We start from the raw sequence: 19,766 nt of genomic DNA on the forward strand, positions 1-19,766 counted from the left end.
GTTCTAGTTTCGAGAAATATGTAGCCAATTAACCTGCAGCTATTCCATAAAAGCTGCACGTTGATTGGCCACACGTTTCCCGGAACTACAATTTGGACCAAGTTCTTGAATCATGGACACAAGGCTTTAAGGCCTATGTTCACGATGCTAGAACTTGATCCAAATTCTAGTTCCGAGAAACGTATAGCCAATCAACTCGCAGCTATTCCATAAAAGCTGCAACTTGATTGGCTACACATTTCTCGAAACTAGAACTTGGACCAAGTTCTAGCATCGTGGATACAGGCCTTTAAAGGCCTAAAGGCCTGTGTCCACGATGCTAGAACTTTGTCTTTCTCATTATGCAAAATCGAATTCTTTCATTGAACATATTAAACGTCATACACGTGCATACACGTACCGGTAAAGCCTACCACACAATGCCAGGCAACAGGCAATAGGAATAGGGAATAGAATTTTGACGCGTTGGATTCGTTGGAAATTTTCTACCAATCAATCCAACGCGTCAGAAATTCTATTCCCTGTTCCTGTTGCCTGGCAATGGCTGTGTTCTCCAGAAGTTAGCTCTTAATAAGCGCTTTATGCTGATTGGATAGATCTAGAAGAATAGCTCTATTTCAGCACAGATCTGAAAGTATAATCCAATGAACGCAAAGCGCTTAGCAAGCGCTAACTTCTGGAGAACACAGGCATTGTGTGCTAGGCTTTAGCGTCTCATGCGGATATCGAGCTGCGGGTTGCACTCTCGTGCACTCCCGCGCGAAAAGTGCTGGCAACGGGCGACGACGGAGGTGATTGGAAGCGTATCAAAGCGTATCGTCGCGAAGCTTTTCGTCACGGGGGAGATTCGCAATCGAAAGATTCGCGCGGCTAGGTAAAGATATTCGATTCAGCTCTACAACACCGTCCTGTATCGTCATGAAATATGTTTCCCGTTCGATATAGCAATGGGGATGCGCCTGCATTGATTAATCGTGCGCCGTGATACGCGCCTACGTATACACGTACGCACCTACGCACAATACACGCGCCATTCGCTGGACGTTGCGGGACCTGTGACTGCGAGAGGGAGCTGTCGCAACCTACGCTCCCTCCCGAATTAAATCCCGAGGAGCCCCAACGCGACGGTCGGAATAGCAAACGAAGAGAAGAGAGGAAGGAGTAGGGGAAGGAGAGCCGTGCGAGGGGACTGGAGTAAAAAAAGAGAGAAAGAGACCCTTGTAGAGAAAAAAAAAGAGAGAGAGGGATCGTTGACGTTCGAGTAAAGCGGCGCCATTGGGAGAATCCGGATCACACAGGCACGTTCGCACATATGTAAAGCAAAGACGCTGGCCCGGGGGCATTTTAAAACGAAAGGGAAATTCTTTCCTTTTCTGATATTTAGAATCGTCCCGGGGGGGGAGAGGAAGCGGTGTCGCAGCCCCGCGACGGATTCGGATTCCAGTTCTGGTCGCCGCACGTCCACCGCTCCTGGTCGCGCCTCTTCGGCTCGCGAGTGCGGGAGTGAGCGCGACGCGATAGGAGTCATCGCCGTCGGCCGTCGGCACGGCGCGGCGCGATGCTCGCGGGAGCGTAGGGACGGGGAGGACCGGGGAGACAGAGACAGGGCGAGAGAGAGAAAAGCGGAGTGCGAGGGAAAGGGCGCACGCGCGAGAGCGAGCGAGCGAGCGAGAGAGCAGGATAGGCGGCCGGGGAGAAGTGAGAGAGAAAGAGGGAGAAAGTGAGTGAACGAGGGAGAGGGAGAGCGAGGCGAAGGATCCGCGGATGCGGCGGGGTGTCTGCGCCCGTGCGTGAATCACGCTTCAGAAACGCTCTCGCTCACGCTCTCTCTCTCTCTCTCTCTTCGCTCGCTCGCCGTCGCCGCCGTCGTCGTCGTCGTCCCCGAGTGCGCCCCGCGACATTGACCCGCGTATCGTGTTGTGTCGTGTCGTGTCGCCGCCGGACGCCACTATCGACGGACAGCCAGCAGCAGCAGCAGCGGCCACCCCGATCGAGCGCGAGGGAAGGACGGCGGCGTCTCGCGGCGCCGATCGAGGAGAGCGGCACCCACGAGGAGGCCACCGGAGTCGCCCGCGATCCTCGCTCCGAACCCCCCCGATCGCCATGGCTCGTCCCGCAACCGGTACCCGGTGTTCTGTGACGGAGGGTGTCCTCGCGGCGCGGTGAGAGAGGACCTCCAGCCTGCGACTCTCTCTGCCTGCCGGGTGCGCTTCCCCAGGAAGCTCGCTGTTGTCGCCGGGACCCGGCCAGCGACGTCGCCGTCGTCGCCGTCGCCGTCGCCGTCGTCGCCGTCGTCGACGCTGACGTTGACGCGGGGCCGGAGGTATCTCCCGTCTTCGAGGTGGTGCCGCGAGTGAAAGTCGCGGGAGAAACGGCGAGGCGCGATAAGTATATATAGAGACGTGCACGCGTTGACGAGACGCGGCTTGGAGTAAAGGCGCAGAGACGCAGCAACGGAGGATAGACTGGCAACAAAGGACCAGAAGCGGATACAACATGTCAGATGAGGAAGACAAACCCCCCGCACCCCCTGTTCGATTGACATCAAACAGGTACGTGTTTGTTATTTACTCTAGGCTGATCCGGCTGATTGATCTCCGATCGGGTCTCGTGACAGAATCATTCGGATGCTGCATTCGGAGCGACCTTGCTTACGTTTCCGCGGGAGTCGTGCCACCGAGCTTACACCCGTGTAAGATATTTATATATGTAAAATTTCTGCCTCACGTGCAAAGAAAAATTGTCAAAACAGCAGTCGATTTCGCAGCGTCGTTCATGTCCCTCGCAAAATTATCGCGTTCAGCATTTTGTGACGAGTGGAAGTGCGCGCGGACGATTGAAACGGAAATAATTCACGCCCGGCACGTAATCCACGGTTGAGTAATAGCTCAAGTTGCCGCGAGTTTGCTGTTTTTTCATACATAAAAGTCTGTGTATTCTCCAAAAATAGAGAGGCACTGAGCTATGGGCCGCTAAAAATAATATCCCTCGGTGGCTTTCTGTTGTGGGAGAGACCATCATTAAAGATGTCTAGACGTAATCCCGGCGTTGCCCTGACAGATTTGAGAGACCGGCGTGCTGTCAGGACGTCTAAATATATCTACGTGTAGTCCGAGTTTCATGTGCGCTCCGTGATGGCAGCGAAAGTATCCTTGACCCTTAACAGAATAGTAATGCAATTGGACAATCATTGCTCCGATCATGTCTCGATTGACCTAAGTACTAATGCTGTTTGCGCTTGCAGGGGGGAATCAGCGCCTAATCTACCGGTGGACATGCGTCCGCTGCCTAAGGAGCCGGATTCCGACGAACGCAAGAAGAAGACCCTCAAGAGTAAGATGAAGGTGAAGGAGAACAAGGACAAGCCCAACATCAGCTACCCCACGAACTTCGAGCACACCGTGCACGTCGGGTTCGATGCCGTGACCGGTGAATTCACGGTAGGTTCTCCTGGACTCGCGGTCTTGCACAGTCGCCTCTCTACACCTACTAATCAGAGTGCACTCGCTTAACGCTTCGCTGTTGTATCACGGTGCGGATTATCTATGGGAGAGAGAGACGGTGGGGAGAAGAAATGAGTTTTACATTACCGTAGATCGCCATTGGCACCCGTATTACGTATCGCAATTACTCTGTATTCTCTCATGTCAATACATTACGTGTCACATGGATCCTCCGTGCCTGATCGAAATGAAATACGAGACACTGATTCGCATCGAAACATTTCGAGAACGGTATACCTTGGTACTCTGTCCGACGCTTCTTATACCTTATTATTTCCACATGACTAAACTAACAAGACACGTTATTTCTTTCCAAGCTGCCACTGAAAGTAAGTAAATAAATATGAATTGGTTTGCGCCTGTACTTTATGTTGTACATACATTTACACCAGAGCGGTGCGACACTTTCCTTCCGTTGCGGTTTTCATAGGATCTAGACGTTTATTTTCCAAGTTTTAGGTATATCGAGTTTACATAGATACATTTATAGTCGCTTTTGTAGATTGATATAAGCTTTAGTCGACGTTGCATACAACAGTATTCGTTTCTTTCTTACAGAATGATTTCCGACGGTGGATGGGAGTTATATAAAACTTTGTATATATTCCGTTTACAAATTATTTTAACTTTAAACGTTGTGGAGACCACACCGTGCATGTGTTCAGATAGTAATTTTAGAAGATTAACTCGATGACTTTTGATTGAATCTTTAACATTTCGTAGTTTTTCCACACACATATACACATTAAGGGGAGTTTGATGTCAAAGATATTCCATGTGTCTTTTTATACAAGAATGTGATGTAAATTCATAAAAGGGAGCTATACCAAATGTTGTTCGCAAGGATTAAACATTAATTTTCTAAATGATTGAACAAATGTAGATTTGATCATGTCGCGATTTGAATCTCCTACAAATAACATATAGAAATGTTTCTCGACCCATACTCTTGTACGTGTGATAGTTGCATGTTCGAAGATCAAATCTAGAATTAGTACGTTAGATGCATTTTACATAAACTAGTTATATTTGCCCAATTATCTCATCCGTGTTTCGTGGTAAACATGACAATCGTTTAACAGTACATGTTTGTTTCCTAGGGTATGCCGGAGGCGTGGGCGAGATTACTTATGTCCAGCAATATTAGCAAGCAGGAACAGAAGAAAAATCCGCAAGCTGTGTTGGATGTACTGAATTGGTACGACAGTAGCAGTAAGGAAGCAAAAGGCTCTAAGTACATGACCACAACCAAGATGGTTGGAGTCGTCGGTGAGTACCGATATCAATTAGCTCGTACAGAGAAACAACTCTGACTCTAATAATCGCCGTACGTAATGCGACAATGCCCCCTCAGCTCCGATCGAAAGGGCGAGTAGTCCGCGAAGCATAGGAATGAGCATCGGCACGGGAGTGGGAAACATTCGCGGCCAGGCGATGTCCCAGGCATCCGGCAGCTCTCATTCCCAGCATTCGTTGAGCAGGTGAGTCTTTTGCACTTTTACGCGCCCCGCTCGTCCCTCGGTCGCCTAAATATTTTCTGAGAAACGGCAACGTTACAGAGTGAGCAGCAGTAGCCCGAGTAGCACGCCGACGGACGCGTGTGCGACCAGCTCGGAGCAGGAAGACGAGCCGCCACCTCCGCCGATCTCCGCCCGACCGGAACGCACGAAATCGATCGTAAGTTCTTTTCTCGATTAAGAAATGCTCGTTCGATCGATCCGTTATCCGTAACATTTTACTAAGTATCCTTTTACTTTCACCGTGCAGTACACAAAGCCCATAGAAGAGGAACCACCGCCTCCCCTGACGACCACGCTGGGCTCGCCACAACGAAATGGCATGCAGCAACAGCAGCACCAGTCGCAGTTGGATAGAAATAAGAATCAAGCAACGCCGACGTCAACAACGACCGATCAGACGCGACCGGCGCAAGGCGATAAGGCCAGAAAGAAGAAGATGTCGGACGATGAGATCTTAGAGAAGCTTAGAACAATCGTGAGCGTGGGAGATCCTAATAGAAAATATACGAAAATGGAGAAGATAGGGCAGGGGTAAGCGGGAGACCAATAAGCGACTTTTTCACGTCGAATATAAAACTGTACTAATCAACGATCATCTTTCAGGGCCTCGGGGACAGTGTATACAGCAATAGAAACGTCCACTGGCATGGAAGTTGCAATAAAACAAATGAATCTGTCGCAACAGCCAAAGAAAGAGCTTATAATAAACGAGATTCTGGTGATGCGGGAGAACAAGCATCCGAACGTTGTAAATTACTTGGATAGTTATTTAGTTGGGGAAGAACTGTGGGTAGTCATGGAATATTTGCCAGGTGGCAGTTTAACGGATGTTGTGACTGAGACTTGTATGGACGAAGGTCAGATCGCCGCTGTGTGCAGAGAAGTGCTGCAGGCGCTCGAGTTCCTTCACTGTAATCAAGTTATACACAGGGACATCAAGTCCGACAATATTTTGTTGGGTCTCGACGGCGGGGTGAAGTTGACGGATTTTGGCTTTTGCGCGCAAATCTCGCCGGAACAGAGCAAGCGAACGACGATGGTCGGCACGCCGTATTGGATGGCGCCGGAAGTGGTAACGCGAAAGCAATACGGACCTAAGGTAGATACGCGTGTCGCACTGTTGGCCATCAAAATAAATACAATACGTACCGTACGATTAATCGTAACAATGCACCTCGGTGTTGCAGGTTGATATATGGTCGTTGGGAATAATGGCAATCGAGATGATCGAAGGGGAGCCACCGTATTTGAATGAAAATCCGCTCAGAGCATTGTACTTGATTGCGACGAACGGCAAACCGGAGATCAAGGAGAAGGACAAGCTGTCGGGTATATTCCAAGACTTCCTGGACCAGTGTTTAGAGGTCGAGGTGGAAAAACGGTCCGCGGCTTCCGAGCTATTAAAGGTAAGAAGAATTACTGACACGTAGAACGCCCGTTCTCGGTATATACGCGTACTTCTCTCATTCAAATTGATTTAACTGGAAATGTGTGTTTAAATTGAATTTGCAGCATCCCTTTCTGAAATTAGCTAGGCCACTGGCTTCGTTAACACCTTTGATAATGGCAGCGAAGGAAGCTGCCAAAGGTCATTAAGAGACAGTGGCAGTTAGATTGTAGATTCGTAAGACGCGACTCCAAGAGTTCGGTTATGCGAAATAAAAAGAAGGAAATAATGAATCACCCTCCCAAAACGGAAACGGCACAATAATTCAATAATATATAATAAATAATGAATATAAACGTATATATATATAAATATATATATATAAATGAATAAATATACATATATATATGTATGCATACATATGTGTATATCGTATGTGAATATTATATTATATGCGACATGTCGTATGTACATGTATACACATACGCATGCATATATCCATTACGTACGCATATAGATCATATAGATAGATAGATAGATAGAACTTATTCGATACCGTGATGAAGTGTCGAAGAAACGATTGCAAAGTTTTTAAAAAAAGAAAGAAATGCTCGATTCTCGCACGTTGCGAGCGCGAACACAAAGTTAAATCAGAAAGAGCTATGCGCGATCTGACGGCGGAGGCCTTGTTTTCCTCGATAAAGTCCATAGTTACAATTGGGCGCAACGGACTCACAAACGTCTTACGTCTTAGTTTTTGAAGGAAATAGAAAAAGAAAGAGAAAATGTGGAATGCGTATGCGCTTTACCGTACGTGCTGTTGCCTGTGACGTGCTCTTGCTGCAATTCGGATGGACCGTCATCGAGGAAACGCAAGCAATCAGTCAGTTGTCAGTTATTTTCTAAAAATATAAAACTAGTATTACTAACTCTAAAAGAAAGAAGAAAATTCGAAGGATTGGAGTTAGCAAAAAAAAAAACGCATATTATTTATAGCGAGAACCTTATTAGATAATACCACAAAGAAATGTGAACAAGTATACATAGGACCTATTCTAATATATTATTATTGTTTAATGAGAGATCGTAGAGAGGAAGAAGGGAGGTTGGTCTTCGTGTCGGACTTGTATTTTTCGACGGAAGTTACGATGAAGCAGAGCAATATGTTTTCAGTGTGTTTTGTCTGATTAGTGCGACGATAGATGTGTAAGCGGTAGCCTAATTTGTTTTAAACTCGACTTAAAAAAAAATCGCGTTCTGATCGCTGAACACTTTGATTCAGTTGATTCAGTTTTTTTTACACTAAGAAGAAACTGTTTTAGCAAATTTTCTTGTTTACAAATATCGCAATTCTTCATGTTAGTGTTCAATGTAAAGAAATTGGTTCACACGTGCTCTAGCCGATTGCGTAAGAAATGCATATCTCGTTTGAGGCCGCTAATTTAGAGCTTTACGACGAAGAGATGAGTATGTTCCCTCATTTGTATCGTTAAAGAGAAAGGGAGAGAAAGAAAGACACGTTAAGACATTGAACTTACCATGGTTTACTACTTAGTCGATAAGAACATCTTTCTGAGGACAACGCTTGTCCACATCACGTGTGTTCTTCGCTGTAAGTGCAACGTAACTGTCTAACGTGTCTTGCAGAAAGGGGGAGAGAGAGAGAGGAAAGAACGGGAGATCAATGAAACCATAAAACAAGGTTCAGACGTAGGAGCATTTTGTGACACTATAAAGTGCCTGTCTTGTCGTTTAGAGACGTGAAAAAAAAGAAAACTCGCGCTAGATTTCTTATGAACCACTGTATAACGATATGTAATATTTCGTTTTAGCATCGTGAGGAGGAAGAAACAAATAATCGAATACGCATATAATGAAGTTTAGTTGACGTTTTTTGTAGAACGAATTGTGGTTCCGTATGGTTGTATTTGCATCGAACATTATCGAGATACGTCTTTCCTAATATTGTATTATACGTCATCCAAGTGTCATCGTGTCATCGAAAAATGAATATATCGGAATATATTTAGTTCTTTTAGGCGGTATCATGACTGGTAGATTTTCGTATCGTCTTTTTTTTATATTCTTTTCATTTTCGTACGTCGTATCCATTATTCGACCAGAATATCCACTGCGCGAAACTAAAAATATTTGAGGAAAGTGTAGAGAATGACCCTGTGATTAAAAATGAGAGGTAAAAAGAACGAGCTGACGCCAGCTAATTAGCAGAATATTTCAGTATTTTTAACGTTCTTGTGCGTATTTTTAACGTTGGTGTGCGAAATGTAGACAGAAACTGAAAAACTCTTGACTTACCTCATACATTGTCCAGTCTGTAATTACAATCGTATATGCTTTAATAGTATCTTATTTTTCATTTTATAATTCTATTATTTTAAATAATAGAATAGATTGTATTATCTTAAATAATAGAATCATCTGTTATTTACATACTTAATAATTTCTACTTATTTTAGACTGTTGTATATTCGACAGATTAACCATGGAATATTAAAAAAGAATCCTACAGGAGCTGAAAAATTCACAAAAGTGATATATATTATATTATTATTGTGTCTACAGAAACGAAAAATTCAAATAGAAAATTATATGAGTAAATAAGTTTTAAAAAAAATTCGTGTTCCAAGATCTGCGAATTGCATTAGCTTGTATTAGCTTGTCTTTTTTATCTCAAATGTAAGAATTTAGAATGTTGCGTGAGAAAGAGCTATTCGCGAATGGCAGGAAAAAGAGATACGTCGAGACTGAGAAAAGAAACATGTAGATAAATATTCCGGACAAATAATTTAAATCAATATTCCGCATTGCGATGTTCCTTTTCCCTTCCTTCGAGAGCTCGCGAGTGGCACGTAATCTCCCCAGACTTCCGGTTTCCGCGCGGTGGATGGGTAGCTCGGTCGACGAGACTTTTCGTTATACATATATGTATAGGACTCATATATAAATTAATATTAACTCAAACCTTGTGAGAATATAAATATGATAGTTATAAATCGAGAAATTAACGATACACTTATATTGCGTACGAAACAAGAAGAAGAAAAGAAGGAAACCCGTATATTATTTGATAACGAGAAATCGTAAAATAAGATACATTCAATATTCGACGAGTTTTTATTGTTTTCTTCTCCTTCTTTTTTGTAGTATCATCTTTTGAAAAAAGCCTGATTAGATTTTTATAGTGTCTGTACTTGATTGAGATAGGGAGAAGAAGCAGCTCAGTTTGTATCAATGTTTACGACCGAATTTAAGGCTGGTATACTGAAGGGACTTAATGCAATGTATCTTTAAAAGAATCAGGGACTACGTGTAATAGAGTATACAAAGTAAATTCGTGCTCTCGAAGTATTTCGCGAACGTGTAATTCCGAACGCTCGGCATTAATCTCCGCTTCGGCATCCGTCTCTAAAATCGGTCGGACTGTGACAAGTTAAGAGACAAAGTAACGTGCGCACGTCTTAGTATTAACGAAAAGTATGAGTGTGTAAAAAAAAGATAATGGTGCGATCCAGGGTTAAAGTTGACGATCAGAAACACTAAAGACGCGGGGTCCTGCATTTTCACAAATATCTCGGAGCGCTAGAGAGAGCTTTGTCTTTCTGTTACTGTTTTTCGCGGCAGTTATTTTAACAGTAGTACAGCTATTAGCAGCTATTAATTTTTTTTCCTTTGCGAATCGGGTCGCGCGAGAGATGCAAAACTGCCTGCATGAAAAATTATCACCCGATCGACAACCCGATTGAAGCGCATCTTAGCACGTAGACACGTTCGCTGGGTTATTCGGTACTGTTGTATTAAGAGGAACATGTGATAATTGTATTAAGTGTTTCTGCAAATTGAAATAACACGTTGGTAATTGATCCGCATTAATCCAAGTTGGAAGACTGCTCTATTTCTAAGTTGCACACAATTATGCTCGTACACTTGTTAAACGGTTAAGATGGAATATTGTAAAATTTTATTTAAATTGCCATCACTTGCAGTATTATGAACAGTACAGTTCTCTGTTATTTCCGTAAATAGCTGTAACGCTTCCATTGTTAGATTCGAAGGGGAATTGACCAGGATTGTCACAATTCGCCATAACGGTACCGGATGACCCCTTTATCGCGTGAATAAAAGTACAAAAATTGTACCGGACATGCCTTATCGTATTAATAATAAGTGATGCACCACGAAAGTACTCATTATTTTTGACATTGACAAACGAGAATCGCAAACGTATAGAAAAATGTACGAGAGCTCTGTGAAGAAAAAAGAAACGGGCAGGCGAATTTTTTAACGTATAACGAGAAAATGCGGGCAACTTTGCATCCGTTTGTGCAGCCATGTCTTGATGATCGTTCCAACTGCATTTAATTAGCTACGTGCGCTACTGTGTGTATTTTATCGTCATTTTAGGTTCTTCAAAATAGGTTCCTAATATGCGAATCATGTTAAATGTGTGTATGCATGTTTTGCTGTAGCATTTTACGATGTTTTTGAAAATGCTTTGTGATCTCCGAGTGAAAGAAAGAAGTAGGCCTATAGTAACAAAGTCGCTATTTTACTGCAGAGATTGAAAAAAAAAGAAAATCTTCGATTTTGATCCTTCCTCGACGCGGGGGGAGGTTCATCCGACTTTAACTTTTGTAAGAAAAAAAAAGAGCATTTATCGCTATCGGAAGCCATTCGACAGAAATCTGGACCCTCAGGAAGAATGTAACATGTGAAATTTTTACGACGAAAATTTCAAGGCGAGGGAATGCAAAAAAGAAAAAAAACAGGAAGGGAGTAATGAATTGTAAAAATAATGCCTAGAATTTTGCGTATATATTGTATTATAACACCTTTCAGTTTGTTTTGAAACGTTACAATATAAGGAAACATTTTATAACAAACTTGTCAGCTTCGTATAAAATATTCTTCCCTGCCGAACAGTATTGAAGAGGAATAGGAAATGATGACTACCACATTTTATTCCTCATTTAATATATTATTAAGTTAGAATAGGTGGTATTTACACGTTATGGCGTTTATTGAAAAAATAACATCTCTCGGTTAGACAATTCTATCATCCGTCCGGTATCGCGCGTTTTCGCACACCACGTGGTACACATACATCCCGTGTGGGTGGTTACACTTTGTCCGTTGATACGGAAATGTACATTTGTAATATCGAAAGTAGGCGGTGTACAATGTGATTCGAGGGAACCGATAGCACGGAGTTCTCGTCGCAAGTGAAAAGTCGGTCGGAAACGCTCTATATTCACGTCAACGGTACATTTCTTTAACTTGCGACGGAGACTCCAATGTAAAAAGGAGTATACGCGAGTACGTTCGAGACTCGTACACAATTAACATCTACTATCGTCATACTATCGATCCAATGTAGTAAATGACGTAAAAACGCTTGTTAACAGCACATCGTCGGTGGTGATAAAATATTAAATATTCCCTATAATAGTAACAGATTCACTTTACAGACAGCCCGTTTGGTATTTCGACCGATATTTTTACTTACTATCTCTCTTTACAACGCATAAATAATAAAAACGGAGGTATTTTAATATCCATAGTACGAGATGTGACTCCTCCTTCGAGACTCGTTATATAAAAATTAGGTAAAAGGATGCAATAGACGCACGCTGCCCGGTTTTACGAGGACGTTTTCTCCTCCCCCGCCGGATGGAAGCTTATCGAGGCAGAGTTGATGCAGAAGCGCTTCCTCATCGGCTTCGGCCCGTCGTTGAACACGTGGCCCAGGTGCGCGTCGCATTTGGAACAGGTCACCTCGGTCCGCACCATATCTGGGTTTGCGATCAGCAGTAGTAGATTGCCGCCGACTAGTTGCGCGCCGTTTAATTCGATGCGACGCGCGGTTTTCAGCGGTGGTGTTGTTTTTTTGTTTTTTTTTCAGTGATGAGAGTGAAGAGGTGGTTCAGTGGCGGTAGTAGAGCCAGGAGGATCAGGGAGGGCGAGCAAGGAGAGAAAGAACAATAGAGTGTGATTAGACGCAGACCGACACCCATTTCTCGCGCGACGCAATTTTCAAAGAGGTAAAACAGAAGCGATCCAAGAGATCGAGGAAAGAAAGTCGAACTAAAGATTGATCCGATCGTGTGGAGGACAGCTAACATCCAACATGATACTAAAAGAATACTGACAGAGAAAGGCGTACATACATGAAACGGTTCTGTTCAATATATACATTTTTATATACATCTGACTTTCTGCCCGTTGCTCATCGCTAATCTCTGGACTTCCAATTCAATCGTTCGCTTACTATCGCGTTACGCAATCGTGTACTTTATATTCATTTGTGACTGAAGTACTTTTGCAAATCGCGCATATTTACTTTTATACTTACGTTATTACGGAGATATTGTAAGTTTTAGCTGTGAGCGTTGAAACACACTTGCAAGTGATTAAATATCTCAATCGGCAGCGACAACGTAAAAGCGAAGGAATTTTATTTGCCGCGAAGAGACACACTTTTAACGAGCGATATGCGTTAAGGGCTTGCAACTAAAGACGAGGAATTGCTCTTGGAAATGAACGTTACGTTTATCGAGCAATCGTCAACACTTTACACCCGTCTAAGTACTAAAAGACACAGCGGACACTCTTGATCGTATTTCCAATGTTTCATCATGTACGGCTAGCATTAGTTTAATACCAAAAACGTGATGTAAGTCTAACACAATCACACTCTAAGCAAGTACATGCAGGAGAATCGAAGGGGTACAGGAATTTTCGTTCAATATACGCAACAGTATATTTACAATAGAAGAAGATTGGTAGACGAACGCTACAATAGGTCCTGTTGGTTTTTTTTAAGTTTATTTAAAAAGATTCCCCTTTAAACAGGTATCTACGCGAGGAGGTTTCTACATTTGTAAAAGCGAAACGGACGCGAGGAGCGAGCGATAATCTTCGCTACGAATTCAGTCCCGTGGAAAGTTTAATCTCGCGAGAAACTGAGAATACAAGGAGGCTTCTACTGCGGAAAGGGCGAAGTGTGGCCGGGATAGGTACGGTGATGTTATGCGAGTGTGCGATTATAATACACGCTGCGATTGCGATCTTGTGAGTAGCGAGCGGGTGCAACGTTGAAAACGGAGGCACTCACTCGCGAGAGGCACGGGTTTGCTTATTTGAGGGTCGTTCCGAGCGGTTCCGGTGCACCCGCGCGCTATCGTGCAACGTTTAGGCCCGGTCTACAATGAGTTGTTAGTCGTTAGTCAGAAGTCGGAACTATATGTCGGTCCTTTTTCTTTCCACCCAGAAAGGAAAAGGATCAACATATAGTTGCGACTTCTGACTAACGACTCATTGTAGACCGGGCCTTAAGCCCGATCTACGATGCGATCTTCGCGACATTCTATTTTGTGTATGCAAATCGATACGCTTAAAAGAATTTCTCGACGATACACGATTGTACAATGCATAACGTGCGGTTTATAAATTTGCACAATTTTTTCTTAACACAGAGGGGAAGTCTCCCGTTATCAGGCAGGCTCCTAATATAAGACAGCGGGTTTTCAACATCAAACTTTACAAGTCTTTCTTGCACGACGTGGTAATGAATCTTTCCACCAAATGGATTGCTCCAAGGGCAATAAATTCATGGTGCCAGCCCGGATAGTCTCCAAATCCGTCGGGACGGACTTCGTCAAATGCCCACTAGAAATTTTGAAGGCAGAATGACTGCAGATCGCATGCGGGAATTGAGATATTCGACGTGTTGCCGGCGTGTCGGCAGAAATACAACCAAATCTGCTCGCACCTGGCCGGACCTGCTCGGTTTCTGTTAACAGCGTATACGTTTTACAGACTCTGTTGCGAAAACAAAAGCCAAATGCGGACACAGATGGCTGTGGTTTTGACGCGGGTTTCTGACGAATCCGCTACCAGTCCGTTAACATTTTGCTGACCGGGAGATGACGCCTACTAAGTTGGCGAACGCTCCGCTGTTTCATATTAAAAGCCTTTCTCGTATTACGACTCTTCTCTACTTATTGGCTACAAAATAGAATGTTTCAAGAGCACATTGGAGTAAAGTAGAGACCCTGTAATCAGAGACTGGCCACAAGAGTTCATAGGCTATCTCACTCGTAGGAATTTGACGAACTCTTTACGGCCAGTCTCTGATTACAGGGTCTCTGGAGTAGAGCAGACCTTAAGATGAACATGAGGTGTGAATCAGAGAGAAAGAGAGAGAGCGAGAGAGAAAAAGAGAGAGCCAGTCTAACTGGGAGCGCGGGCAATAATCACGAGAGAGATGCGAATCGAGGCGGCGATCGCTTACCATGAGTGGTGTCTTTGGTCAGCTTGACGCGTCCCTGATCCAGAACCTCGTTGAACGCGGGCCAGCCGCATCCGCTGTCGTACTTGGTGTCCGAGGCGAATAGCTCCTGGTCGCACACGATGCAGGTGTACGTCCCCTTTTCGTAGAACTTGTTGTAGCAACCGGTGAACGGCCTGTGTGTCAAACAGAACGGGTGAGTCAGGGGCGGGCGCGCCGGCCGACACAGGGGATGGAAAGGTGGGCGCGAACCGTGACACGTATACCCTATTTTTAAACCCACTGGCCGCGCGAGGCCAGCGCGGAGAGCCGGGCCGCTCTTGAAAAAAGTTATTTCGGTTGTTTCTCGTCCAATTGAGACGCGCGTGGCCTCGCGGTCTCGTCCTCACAATTGCGTGTCGCCGTTGCGATCTCGCGCGCGAGATCCACGCCGGGAAGAGAGATCTGTGCATATTATTCCCGCGTATTTTTAGCGAGTGGGATTCTCACGCGGTGCGCCTCGAAACGCCGAGCGGCGAGGTCGCGTAAATCTGGAGCAGACAGCGCATAACGTCCGTCTGTGTCATCAATATAATTAGCGCAATTCGACCCGTGCCCGTCGCGCGTTATCGCCACATTGCGCAATCTCCACGTTGCGCGATCGCTCGTCACAAAATCAGCTGGGCAGGCCCGCGACGTCCCGTCGAGACCTCGCGGGACCGAGCGCGGTAAACAAGCTGCTCGGGGAGTGGGGGGGGGGGGGCAGCAGCTTGCGGTTGACAAACGAAAGCTCCGCTTCGCGAGGGACCTCCTCGAGGAGGAGCGGAGCTTGGCGGTTGACAAGCGGAAGCTCCGCTTCGCGAGGGACCTCCTCGAGGAGGAGCGGCGTCGAGGGGCGCCAAACTGAAGGTTCGAAACCGAACGAGGCCCCGAGATCCTCCTCGATCTCGCTCCTATCGTCCCGTCGTCGTTGCCGCGAGCGAGCACGTGGGGAAACGTCGTTGGCGAGGACGCGCCGGCATCGGCGCAGCTGGTCTAGTTTCGCGGCCCTCACCTTTCCGTGCCCTTCTCCTGCGTCACATGCCACTGCAGCGGCGTCAGGCGCTTCCGCGCCTCCTCCTTGTCGACCGCCGTCGTCATCCTCCTGATCGTGCCGAGCGCGTGCCGCAGAATCTTGACGAAGCCGGGGACGGACTCGACGCAGGGACACGAACCTCCTCGCCACGCGGCCGCCAACCGGAATTCTTTACGCGCTCTCCCCCACGTCGAACGTTCTGGACAGGCTCGTGGACGCGCGCGCGCACGCTTATCGGCCAACCTCGCCGCACTGAACCGGACTGAACCGCGCCGCGCGCCGCCGAGGCCCGAGAGCCGAGCCGCGGTGCGACGCGACGCGACGCCGCGAAGCGATGCAAACTTGGGCACTCCAGCGCCGTCGATGTGCTGGACACGGTGCTCTCACGCACACCAAGCGCCCAACCGTGTGCGTGTGAGCTCCGCGCTTTAATTATTTCTCTAATGCCTGAGACATTTGGCTACGTTCAGCAGAAAAAGCTGTTTTGCAACTGTTGCAAAATTCGTGAATCTGATGTAAAACTTCGGATCTTATTGTTTCGTAACATATATGTATAATACATAATTTATATTTCAATTCTTGTTGAAACAATCTTTGAATCAAGCCTAACGAACCAGCATACAGAGATAGAACAGCGAACCCGCCGGCCCGCGTCATACGCGGTCGCGCCGCTTCTGCCACAGATGCTTTGCCTCGAGGTGCGTGTCTGGACTAAATATATCCGATCTTATCGACAGAATTGCCTACATTTAGTCTGGACTCACACCGAACGGCAACATTTGTCGATAACATCGAATATATTCAGTCCAGAATCGCACCTGATGGGGGCACAGCTGTCGGTAAGAGGCGAAGCGTGCGGTGATCTCGACTGCACCCGGGCCTTCGACGATCCGTCCATCGACCTGTGCGGCTGCCGTCTGCGGCGAGGCTCGCGTGCGCCGCTCTTATAAGGGCCAGCCGAGAGCCAGCGTCAACCAATCGGAGCTCGACGAAGCGGCGCGCTGCGTTCATTGGCTCGTGCGCTGGTGGTGGGGAGCCGGGGTATATAAGCGGCATGCAAGGGAACCACGCAGTGCTTCTGTCGTCAGCGTTGGGACTCGCATGCTCCGTTCTTGAAAGGTCCAGCCGAGAGCCAGCGTCGACCAATCGGCGCTCGACGAAGCGGCGCGGCTGCATTCATTGGCTGGCGCGCTGGCGGCGTCCGAGAGCCAGCGCCGACCAATCGGCGCTCGACGCAGCGGCGCTCCGCATTCATTGGCTGGCGCGCTAGTGGTGGGGAGCCGAGGTATATAAGCGGCATGCAAGGGAGCCGCGCAGTTATACCGAGAGCGTTCGTCGGCGGTTGAGGCTGCGTCACGTCGCGCGAGAAGCGCAACCGCAACCTCGCCCGAGATCCTTCCTCCAAGGCCTAAGGCCTCGATGAAAGTTCCCGGCGTGTAACTTTGCTAGGAAAGCTGCTTGCAAAGAGATTTTTCTGCCCCTTCCTGGCACATCCTCCTTCCTGTCTCAAGATTCCTATGGCTGTAAGATCTTCCTTTGCAAGGTACCGAGCCTCTGGCAGGCCAGAAGTTTTGTAGAATTCAGCGTGGCGTTCTCGTCGTCCGACTTCGACCTCCACTCGAGTGGATCGTTTCTCACGTCCGGCAGTCGAGATTCGATGTGTCTCCAGTGGCGGGGACTGACCTTTTTTGTAACCTTAACTACGTCCCGACGGCGACATACGGCGTATTGTATAACTGGCTTGAGAAAGTAAGTCGCCGCCGGTCAATTACGAACCGTTCGGTCGTTCAATCATTGCCGATGCGAGGATTGAAAGAAATGAATCAAAGCTGCGCGATCGATATAGGAAATGACGCGAAAGAAATCGTCTATACGGACATGCGATCGAAATGTAATCATTTTGAAAGAAATTGCAAGATAAAGGGTGACTGGAATTGTCCATCAAACATTATACTTAAACAATGGGACATCGTTGAAAGCCGTCGTTTTATAATAAAAAATCAAATCGCGATTGTTTTCTCTCTATAGCCACGAAATTAATATCGAAGTTAACGCTTGAAGCGACGCGTTCTATCCTCGACAAGATCGTCCCCGGTAAAACATTCTTGATGCATAAACAAATAAATATACGGCATACGAGGAGGAAAAGTAGCTCTCGTATTTCGCCCGCGAGCTTCTAGAGAACTGCGACTCGCGGCCGTTGGCAGCCGTGCGCCCGCGGCGCGGGCGGCGGCAACTTGACAACGTACTTTCAACCGACGTGCGGAACGTCGCGCCCCGGGAAGGAAACGGAGCTACCGACGTCGCGCTCGCGTAGCCGCTCGGAAGATACCGCGGACGGGGACGTGAAACGGGCGAAACGTTGGCCCCGCGAATGACGGGGCCCCGCGCCGCGATTTTCAAATCACCGGGTACGCCTAAGCGGCGATGACGCGACGGCTCGCGTCGACGGCTGGCGCGCGCGCGATTGGTCGGCCGGCGCGGCGGGGCGCGCGAGCGCCGCGGTCGGCACGCTCGGCACCGAGAGCGCGGCCGCCATCTTGGCAGACAGAAGGAGCCTGCTGTCGCCGTCGGCCGCCCGACGTACCCGCCGTGTCCAGCTGAGCCGTCGAAGCTGAGCGCGAGCTGTGCCTGGCTCACGGCTGCTGGGTGGAACGCCGGAGAGGAGGATCGCGCGCGGCGGCCCGACTATCGTTCGCGCGACGCGAACGCCAGGAACCGGCCGAGGAGGAGGCGGTGGCGGCGGAGGCGAGGAGAGAGAGAGAGAGAGAGGCGCCGGGGGACCGGAAAGGCAGCCGCGCGCGGCGGCCCGAGTATAATATCGGGGTGAGCGGGACGTCACGGACGCCTCGCGCGGTAGCGCCCGGTCTCGGCTGTCGTGCTCCGCGCCGCGCCGTGTCGTGACGTGACCGTGAGCGTGTTCGTGTCGTGGTGTCGTGAAGTTAGCCGGAGTGCCCGTATACCCCGTCCGTCCGTCCGCGTCGCGCCAAGGACGGCGCTCGCCTCTCGTCCGGGGTCTCCCGCGTCATCGCCGTCGTCGTCCCTCGCGTTCGTCCTCGCGCGGCCTTCTCGTCGTTCGTTCCACCGGCGCACCGGGGCTGCAGGAGAGACAGAGACAGAGAGAGAGAGACCCCGACCCTCGCGCGCGGATCCGCCGGGCGGGCATCGTCGAGGGAGGAATTTCGCCGTGAACGTCGTCGACTGCTGGCTCGACTCGTGACAGCGGGACAGTATGGCGGGACAGACGATCAACGACAGGCTGCTGGCCGCGAGGCACAGCATCGCCGGCCAGGGCCTCGCCAAGTCCGTCTGCAAGGCCACCACGGAGGAGATGATCGGCCCCAAGAAGAAGCATCTCGACTGTGAGTAAAGAGAGAGTGAAAGTTGCGGCCCCCCCCCGCTCCCCCCTCGTGTCGCTCCTTTCTCCGTGAATCTCGTCGACTCGCGGTTCCTCCTGGCGTTCGCGTCGTCGAGGAAACTGCTAGAGGGGGTTAGAGGGGCGAAAACCGAAGGGACCCCTCGTTTTCGAGCGGGGTGTCGCCTGCACCGACTCCGGGCGACTCGGCGTTTCGCGGCTCCGTCCGTCGACTCGCGGCGAGGGAGAAGAAACCCACCGCGCAGGGTGAGAGCCGCTCGCCGCCGAAGGCAGGCGAGCGAGCGACTCTCGTCCCGACTCTCTCTCCCTCCGCGCGCGGATCTCGGGGCGGGCACGTCGGTTTCGAGCGAAAACCGACCGTCGGTTCCTCGCTCGACTCCCCCTTTCCTCACGTTGACGCGCACACGTTGACGACGTGGCGATCGAAATCGATTCTCTCTCGAGCGCGCGCGCGCGCGCTCTTTCTCTCTCTCTCTCACTCTCTCTCTTTCTCCGCCGAACGTGATCTCGGCGTTCCGCGAAACGCGAAGGGCCAGGAACGCTTGCCCGAGTCGACAATGGAGCTTCTGGAGGGTATAATAATAGTAATCGCGCGGTGTCCCCCCCCCCTTCCCCGAG

At 48.3% G+C, this 19,766-nt stretch overlaps 3 protein-coding genes across 12 annotated transcripts in view; 2 read left to right on the forward strand and 1 right to left on the reverse strand.

Annotated features, from left to right (window-relative positions):
- The first annotated feature begins 1,720 nt into the window (after nucleotides 1-1,720).
- LOC105570085 (serine/threonine-protein kinase PAK 3) lies at nucleotides 1,721-6,791 on the forward strand. 5 transcript variants are annotated; one of them, XM_012027049.1, is made up of 11 exons: nucleotides 1,722-2,552; nucleotides 2,951-3,170; nucleotides 3,245-3,440; nucleotides 3,821-3,832; nucleotides 4,604-4,772; nucleotides 4,858-4,984; nucleotides 5,063-5,180; nucleotides 5,271-5,554; nucleotides 5,627-6,122; nucleotides 6,211-6,429; nucleotides 6,536-6,791. In XM_012027049.1, the coding sequence occupies exons 3-11, from the start codon at nucleotides 3,276-3,278 to the stop codon at nucleotides 6,617-6,619; spliced, it is 1,674 nt and encodes a 557-aa protein (XP_011882439.1). In that variant the 5' UTR covers nucleotides 1,722-2,552; nucleotides 2,951-3,170; nucleotides 3,245-3,275; the 3' UTR covers nucleotides 6,620-6,791. The 5 variants fall into 5 exon arrangements, with proteins under 5 accessions (XP_011882436.1, XP_011882439.1, XP_011882435.1 ...); XM_012027046.1 differs by lacking the exon at nucleotides 2,951-3,170 and having other exon boundaries at nucleotides 1,721-2,552; nucleotides 5,072-5,180; XM_012027045.1 differs by lacking the exon at nucleotides 2,951-3,170.
- On the reverse strand, nucleotides 3,617-16,093 carry LOC105570084 (methionine-R-sulfoxide reductase B1). 4 transcript variants are annotated; one of them, XR_001009567.1, is made up of 4 exons: nucleotides 15,752-15,925; nucleotides 14,722-14,894; nucleotides 7,220-7,312; nucleotides 3,617-3,826 (listed from the first exon to the last, which is right to left on the reverse strand). XR_001009567.1 is itself a non-coding variant. In XM_012027042.1 (3 exons), the coding sequence occupies exons 1-3, from the start codon at nucleotides 15,835-15,837 to the stop codon at nucleotides 7,302-7,304; spliced, it is 270 nt and encodes an 89-aa protein (XP_011882432.1). In that variant the 5' UTR covers nucleotides 15,838-15,925; the 3' UTR covers nucleotides 6,824-7,301. The 4 variants fall into 4 exon arrangements, 3 of the variants coding, with proteins under 3 accessions (XP_011882432.1, XP_011882434.1, XP_011882431.1); XM_012027042.1 differs by lacking the exon at nucleotides 3,617-3,826 and having other exon boundaries at nucleotides 6,824-7,312; XM_012027044.1 differs by lacking the exons at nucleotides 3,617-3,826; nucleotides 7,220-7,312 and adding an exon at nucleotides 11,225-12,256 and having other exon boundaries at nucleotides 15,752-16,093.
- A 2,496-nt stretch (nucleotides 16,094-18,589) lies between these two features.
- Nucleotides 18,590-19,766, forward strand: part of LOC105570089 (phosphatidylinositol-binding clathrin assembly protein LAP) — a 38,702-nt gene continuing 37,525 nt past the window's right edge. For all 3 annotated transcript variants that reach the window (XM_012027052.1, XM_012027054.1, XM_012027053.1), the window contains exon 1: nucleotides 18,590-19,134. In XM_012027052.1, coding sequence (XP_011882442.1) covers nucleotides 19,005-19,134 — 130 coding nt within the window. In that variant the 5' untranslated portion in view covers nucleotides 18,590-19,004. The remainder of the gene's footprint in view (nucleotides 19,135-19,766) is intronic.

The sequence above is a fragment of the Vollenhovia emeryi genome, unplaced genomic scaffold (genome assembly GCF_000949405.1).
Source record: "Vollenhovia emeryi isolate VEMERY1.0 unplaced genomic scaffold, V.emery_V1.0 DF939122.1, whole genome shotgun sequence".
NCBI classification, from domain to species: Eukaryota; Metazoa; Arthropoda; class Insecta; order Hymenoptera; family Formicidae; genus Vollenhovia; species Vollenhovia emeryi.

Coding starts and splice junctions, on each gene's coding strand:
- LOC105570085 (XM_012027045.1), top strand. CDS start 2,497: ATGTCAGATGAGGAAGACAAACCCCCCGCACCCCCTGTTCGATTGACA. Junction 4,985..5,062: donor TCCCAGCATTCGTTGAGCAG/GTGAGTCTTTTG, acceptor GCAACGTTACAG/AGTGAGCAGCAGTAGCCCGA. Junction 5,555..5,626: donor ATGGAGAAGATAGGGCAGGG/GTAAGCGGGAGA, acceptor ATCATCTTTCAG/GGCCTCGGGGACAGTGTATA.
- LOC105570084 (XM_012027044.1), bottom strand. CDS start 15,837: ATGACGACGGCGGTCGACAAGGAGGAGGCGCGGAAGCGCCTGACGCCG. Junction 14,895..15,751: donor CAGGAGAAGGGCACGGAAAG/GTGAGGGCCGCG, acceptor TTTGACACACAG/GCCGTTCACCGGTTGCTACA. Junction 12,257..14,721: donor GACCAAAGACACCACTCATG/GTAAGCGATCGC, acceptor GCGCGCAACTAG/TCGGCGGCAATCTACTACTG.